Raw genomic sequence first — 7203 nt, 5'->3', positions numbered from 1 at the left:
AAGGCCAATCAATGCATGTACTGAAAATACAAGGGCTAAATTGTGTCAGCATGGCCAAATAAAAGAAAAACCACTCATTCTTCAGTGTTTTGCTCTCTATAGTTAAGATGACCAGCTGATACACTGAAATAAAAGCTCTTGTATACAAGTATTACTAGACTGACTCCCCAGTGCAACACAACTTGCCCACCAAATAGAAGAGTTGATGCTACACAACGAAAAATTTCCACTACTGGAACTCAGGATTTCCTGTCATTACAGTAATTATACTGTTCCTTAAAGGAACAAATTTTTAGCAGTCTTGTGCCTGTCCAAGGTTTTGAACTTCTGGGAGAACAGCTCGGTTCAGGTATTTGACTTAAGATAGGGAAGTGACAAACAAAGTTAGTATTGGATCTGCATGGGAATTTCATCTGTCTCTGGAGAGCAGGGCTGTATTATATGTTGTTATTGACACACAACATATATAGGTCACTGATATAATTGTTTTAGCCAGAAAACAACAATTTTAAAGAATGCCAAAAAGCAAAACAAGTATTTTTACCTACTCACAATGTCTTAAATGAGTCAGTGCCTTCACAATAGCACAGTTGTACTGTGTTCAGGTAAGACAACTAGCACACAGACTATCCTTTTCGTCAGTTTAAGAAAGCGTCACTGCCCCAGCTAATGAATTTACTGACAGATAGCCGTATTAATGGAATATGATGCTGATTTCAACACAGCATGGGATCCTGGTACTAAAAGAGGTAAGACAGCATAATAAAAAACCCTCATCAGGACTGTGTTCTTGTACTAACAGACAAGCACTAGCTACAAAAGTAGCACTAACTCCTAAAGGAAAAGCAAGCCAACAAGATTTCGGCTCACAGCAACAGCCAGTAAGAACACGCATAAACTATTTCACATTTTTCATCCGAAGACAAGGCAGCTTTCTAGGCAAATGCACCAAGGCCAGTTGCTGCTCAGAATCTGGAGTGTACCTTGAAAACCTTGAGAGAATTGAGAACAGTTGATGAGAATATAATAACCCGAGGGGAAGTTTATTTACTTCTGTCAATAGTGACGTTACTCCACAGCCCATCAAGTGTCCTGTCCCTTCCACAGCTTAATATTCGTATGAATAAACGTGTAACACAGACCTCGCTTCCAAGAGTACCACCTTACAGAGTACCAAGAGGCAAGTACCATTTCAGTAACAGAGGTCAAGTGTGATCTTATCTATTTACAGGAAGACTGAAGTACTTGCTTCAGTTCCTCTACGCTCTGATTAACACTACGGCAACTACTCAATTACACCCAAGAGTTACAAGTGACTTACACTTCAGTGAAAGCTGTAGCCTTAACCCCTCATGCAGACTCCATCAGTCTTCAATGGGGTTCAAGATCTTTACTACTTTCTGTCTTTGACTTTTGGAAATTACTCATTTTACAGCAGAATTACAACCTACTGGTACACAAAGCCAAGCACGGTGACTCTCTGAAATATGAGCTTCTATACACATACTATAACTCAAAAGCATAGTGGCTAAACAGAGCTCACCTAAACTTGAGTCTTTTGAACTACAGATATATAAGGTGGCAGAAACAGCCAGAGAGCAGCAGTTGCATAGAGCTGTTTTTTTTGGAGTGACTATCACCATTAATAATGATTAAATCCCTGTACAAGTGTTCAAGTTAGCTTCCCAGCTAGTCACCAACAGAATTTCTGTTTCTCCTGCTAGAACCCATGCTGTTTTTTAAAATGTAGATACAACTACAAAACAGACATGCGTGCTTTTCGGGCAGTTCATATTTGTTTTATTACAATGTTTGTTAGTATTTTTGTACTTGGACATCTTAAAAGCAATTGTAGACTTACAACTTTAGAAGACACTTACAGAATTATCTAAGTCTTGATGACAGCTACTCTACTGCACTGTACAGAACTTTGTTGCCCACCTTCCATGTCCTGCTCCGCATAGCTCAAATAAGTGAAAATCTGAGACTGATGTTCACATTCAAGCTGCAGGAAAGCTCAGTATATGGAAAAAGAGTAAGTGGTAACCTGCAGTTAAACTATATCAGGAATCAAGAAGAGCATACACAGAATTATACATTTTATCATTTTATTAGGAATAATTCCAAGTGGGTTATGAAGAAACTAATCCATTGAGTTTGATGAATTTTCCAAAATTTCTTTATGAAGATATGTTCACCAACAAACAGTAAAACTTCAGCGGAACTATTATACACTGGGCAAAAATAGTCAGGCTGATACCAAAAAGCAACATGCAACATAAAAAAAAAAAGATACAATATAAAGGAAGACAATCTGCTGAATATTAAAAACAACCTCAACATGAGCTCTTCGCAACCAGCACAGAACTATTCTACCCATCAAATCCAATTCACACAAAGGCAAGTTGGGCTGACAGAACCCAAGGACTAATAACATGTTCCTCAGTGCAGTAGATCTGTATAGTGTTTTAGATATTTCCTTGGCTGGAACAAGCAGTATTAGGAATTCTTTTTGGCAAGGGAAAGAAATAAATACATACGGAATGCTACATTTTTAAATCAGCAGACTGTCTGAGGAATGAAACAGGGCATCAGTAAACTAAAAGTAGCAGGGAGAAAAAAAAAATTAAAACATTAATTTATCGGGGCTCAAAAGAGTATTCAAAACAGATCTTTAAGATGTCACAATAACTATATTCAGGCATTTAGGCTAACAAGGGGAATAAAATCAGAAGATACACTTTTTCCAAGTTAAGGAGGTTTTTACCCAAGCATACTGCTACCTTTGCAACATGTAGCTCGGTAAACGATAATTGGCAACAAAATAAGTTGAAACGCTGTAATATCCTGCCCAAATATCAGTTCCAGATACTGTAATAACCAAGATGCAAACTAATTTTGTTGTAACAAGCCTAGACCACTTATATCAAACATGTCCCTGGTGAAAGAGTCATCCAGTTTGAGTTAGCGTTTTGAGAGTTCATTTGACAGCCAGTCAAGTCCCTCATACAGACCGGTTCCTTGTGTAGCACAGGTAGCCTGGACATACCACTGTTAATGTAGAACACAAACAAAAATAAATTTTAAATACCAATAAAATGCAAACTAAGTTATCACACTATGTGACACTCAAATACATACTCAAATAGTGTTTTTTAAATAGTGCCATAAGTAGAGTCAATATTGAAGAGATGGTATTTTTTAAAATGTTCAAAAGTATAAAGAAAGTAGATGGGGGTTCAGGCATTATTCAGAAACTCACTGTTGACCTACCAAAAGCTAGAACACCATTTAGGGCATCAGGAAACAAATACAGAACTTACATTTGGTTTATATGTTGAAAACTAGCTTCTTGTTTTTGAAAGACTGCACTTTGGGAAATAAGACACAGAATTATCTAAATTAACAGACCTCTAAAACATCTTCTATGGATATGATCTTAGTGTATCAACATACAGACATTACTTTCCTTTAAAGCAAAACTTATGTTTATGATATATAACAAAGGAAGACAAGAGTTCATCAACCAGGAAGTTCAGCACTTACAGTTCTGTTACGCAGAGACTGAAGACCTAGTTTATCTGTCATTTCACTGATTGCCATGGCATTTGGCAGATCTTGTTTGTTTGCAAACAAAAGCAGCACTGCATCTCGCAGCTCATCCTCTTGAAGCTAACAGAAAAAAATGGTTGTGTTATTAAATTACCTCACTTAAGCACTTCAATTACTTCAACAAGCACTAAAAAAAAAAAAAAAAAGTCTTAAAGACTGATTTAAGGGTTATAAACATTTTAGTTCTTGCTCCTGAAGTCACTAATAAGCACTGAGTGAAATTTAACTAGTATTCAACAGAACTTCTCCTGTAAGTAAGGAAATATTCTTCAATAGACAGTTAAAATTTAAGAGCACCTTGCTGCTGAAATTCTTATCAGCAATTTGCTTTTCCAACATTCTTTATCTGCGGTGTTTCTATTAAGGTTTTATGAAAGAAAAAAAGGTCCCAATACATTAGCAGTTCTTGAGCTAAAGCTCCTGACAGAGCTGTAGTTACAACTCAGTGCACCACGTGACCCAGAATTACCAGGTGAATACAATATGCACTCTACAAACTCCCTAAAATTATAAAATCCTAAATCTCTTAGGGAAGCCAACAAACATCCAAAAATATAGCAAAGTATAACAATCATTTCAGAAGGTATCGATATTTACCATTTTCTGCAGCTCTTCTGCTGCTTCCTGGATTCTCTCTCTGTCATTGCTGTCTACCACAAAAATGAGGCCCTGTAAGAAGTCAAGCAGTTTTGAAAAACCAATGTAAACATGCAGTATTATTTTAAAAACCAAAAAGCCCCATACTGAGTATTGTATCGTCCTCTCTCTTACATAAGCACATTTGACAGAAATGTCTGTTTAAGCAACACAAGACATACCTCTGAGCAACCACATAGTAAGTTTCAACTGCAAAATAAAGTTAGGCCTTCTAAATCAAAAGTTAAACCACACAAATATTGGTTTACAGATTAATGTGGGATTCATGTGGGGTGGGGGGAGCAGGGAGACAGTAGCAAAATTTCAGAAGCTACCTCTCCTCCTGCCATTTTCACTTGCTACTATCATGTTAAATGCAGGAGGAAAATCACAAGTGCTTCGCCATTTCATGTTTCACTGAAAAAACCCACATGCTTAAAGTAAGGCCTGAATTTGTTTAAAAAAAGTTTATACTAAACAGTATTTCTAATGGCATCTCTGTTATTCAAGTGTCCTCCCTACACACACACACACATTTACTTTCAGTATGAAAAACCTTAAATTTTGTCACTCTCTTTAAGAAAAGAGAAGCGCCTTTTAAAAATATTTAGTAGCAGGGCTGAATAAGGAACTGAAATTAAATATTACTCTATTCACAACAGTACTTTGCTAGCTCCTTTTTGCCAATCCAGACTTCTCTATTTTTTTGCACCAATTGCATGCATTATGCTCCACAGAAGTTTATTGGAAACAATTTTATATTCAACACAGAAAAAAACCCCAAAGCAATGACCACTCCCAAAGTTTCCTGATACTAATAAGCAACTTACCTTACTACTTGTAAACCAAAGGAAAGAATCACATTTATGTAACTAAAAATGACAGATATGAAGCTGACACTTATAATCAATTGGTAACAAGACCTTTTACTATATACGCTGATATAACACAGTACAAGCTGTATGTTTTAAGGATGATTATTAAATTTTAAGGATGATTATTAAAAAAAGAGTCTGTAGAAGAGAGTTTAAGCAATAACGGGTTCAATGTATAAGCCAACACCAGTTCGAACACATCAAAGCATGGATATAACGAAGTTGAAGTGTTCCTCACAAACAAACCCAGGGCTCTGGCACATGACAGAACACTGGTAGATCCTGAAGGACTTTACCCTTGCCAGGCTACACTCATGACTAGACTGGAAGCCTTCAAGGTAACAAACTAGCTTCAACTAGAACAGAATCTGGGTATCTCTCCCAACTTGCAGGAAGAAGTAAGAAGCCTTTTTGAAAGGAAGAGACAGAAAACAACTTCCCATATAAACTCTACAGAACGTGAGACTTCACAAAACTATTGCCATCTCAGAGCTCTTACCTGTGTATTTTGGAAATAATGCCTCCAAAGAGGTCTGATTTTATCTTGACCACCAACATCCCAAACTGTGAAACAAATGTTTTTATATTCTACTGTTTCCACATTAAAACCTAAAAATAAAAAAAGTAATTAGGAATAGTTAATGGTAGTGTTAAAATGTAATTCTAGACATGTTAAAGATAGTTACTTCTTAAGTTATACTTCTCCCAAATATACATATATATATATATATATATATATAAATAAATATGGCTTATCAGAATTGAATTGCTAGATCAAAGAAAATTAACTGAAAGGGTAAAAAAAAATTAATCACTTAAATCCAAGTGCATGACCTTCGGTTCAGCAAATCTTTCAGCCACAAACTGCTAGAGGCTCACGGTATTTGGGGGAAGTACTGCTCCTGTACTCCTGAGCATCTGCTATTGCAACTGTCAGACACAGGATTCTGGTCTAGATGTATCTTTAGTCTGACCACAGTTATGCTACAGCAGTACCAGAAAGCCCATGTTTGTCTTGATTCTTATACTAACAGCAAAGATAGAAAATCCCTACACTCTTCAGAGGCCAGTCTCTACAACACAATTTTAGAGTAACCAGAGTGAAGACATGAGAATTGGTTATCTTACCAATAGTTGGAATTGTGGTGACAATTTCTCCTAGTTTCAGTTTATACAGGATAGTTGTCTTACCAGCAGCATCCAAACCAACTAGAATGAACAGAAAATTTAATTTAGTTCACAGTATGAACTGCAACCTGCTAGTGTAAAAATATGACTTTTACATGCACAGTATTAGGGGTTTTCTCCTGAGAAGAAACACTTTTTAAACACTTTTAAGTCATTGTTGATATACTACTGTATGTTTCTTCCCATCTCCTTTACCCAGCATTGAGAGAGAGAACAAGCAATGAAAAACACCATCTCAATAACACACTTCCATCTACAGCCTACAGGTTCACAAGCTTCTAGTCATCTTCCTGTGTTTCTTAATTAAGGTTTGTCATTCACTTTGAAAGTTTCTTCTGTGTAAGTCAGGACAGTTTTAAATGCCTAGCAACAATCTACAAGCAGCACATAGTTTCTAACTGATCATGTGTGCTACTTCCCACTCAAGCTGGGGAAGGTCTCACTCAAACCTTTAGTTAAGGCCATGCACCCGTACCACCAGGAGCTGGCACTGTCAATGGAAGCCACTTCAATCTCCCTCATTACAGTGTTCTGTCCCTTGGCTAAAACATTTCTTCTGCATTGATAAAACCACATACATTAGGAAACTCCTGTCATCCCTCTGCATATACCCTAAGGGCTGTAACTTTTCAGGATATCACTTTGATTCATTGAGATCCACTAGGATGCTGTCACCAGGAGTCTCCACTTCTGCTCCTTATAGAAGGCCTTCTGCACTGAAATTTACTCTTCTGTTTCTGCAACAAAACTTACCCTTGCTGTTTTTCAATGTAACCTATGCAGTAAATATGTGATTTGATTAAAAATCAAAGCCAAACACAAAACCCCAACAAAACTCGAGCTTCAAAGACATTTTTTGAGAAGCATCACCAACACTGCAGGCATATACTGT

At 36.8% G+C, this 7203-nt stretch overlaps 1 protein-coding gene across 1 annotated transcript; it reads right to left on the bottom strand.

Annotated features, from left to right (window-relative positions):
* Positions 1-1774: 1774 nt before the first annotated feature.
* Positions 1775-6357, bottom strand: ARF4 (ADP ribosylation factor 4; the record flags this gene model as incomplete). Its single annotated transcript, XM_026857863.1, has 5 exons — positions 1775-3051; positions 3547-3672; positions 4210-4281; positions 5623-5732; positions 6252-6357. Coding segments are annotated over 5 exons (501 nt in total), but the record flags the coding sequence as incomplete, so codon positions are not given.
* Between the last annotated feature and the right edge of the window lie 846 nt (positions 6358-7203).

The sequence above is a fragment of the Athene cunicularia genome (assembly GCF_003259725.1).
Source record: "Athene cunicularia isolate RWA chromosome 12 unlocalized genomic scaffold, athCun1 chr12_part1, whole genome shotgun sequence".
NCBI classification, from domain to species: Eukaryota; Metazoa; Chordata; class Aves; order Strigiformes; family Strigidae; genus Athene; species Athene cunicularia.
The sequence above is the reverse complement of the archived record's forward strand: the minus strand, read 5'-3'. Positions and strand labels throughout refer to the sequence as shown.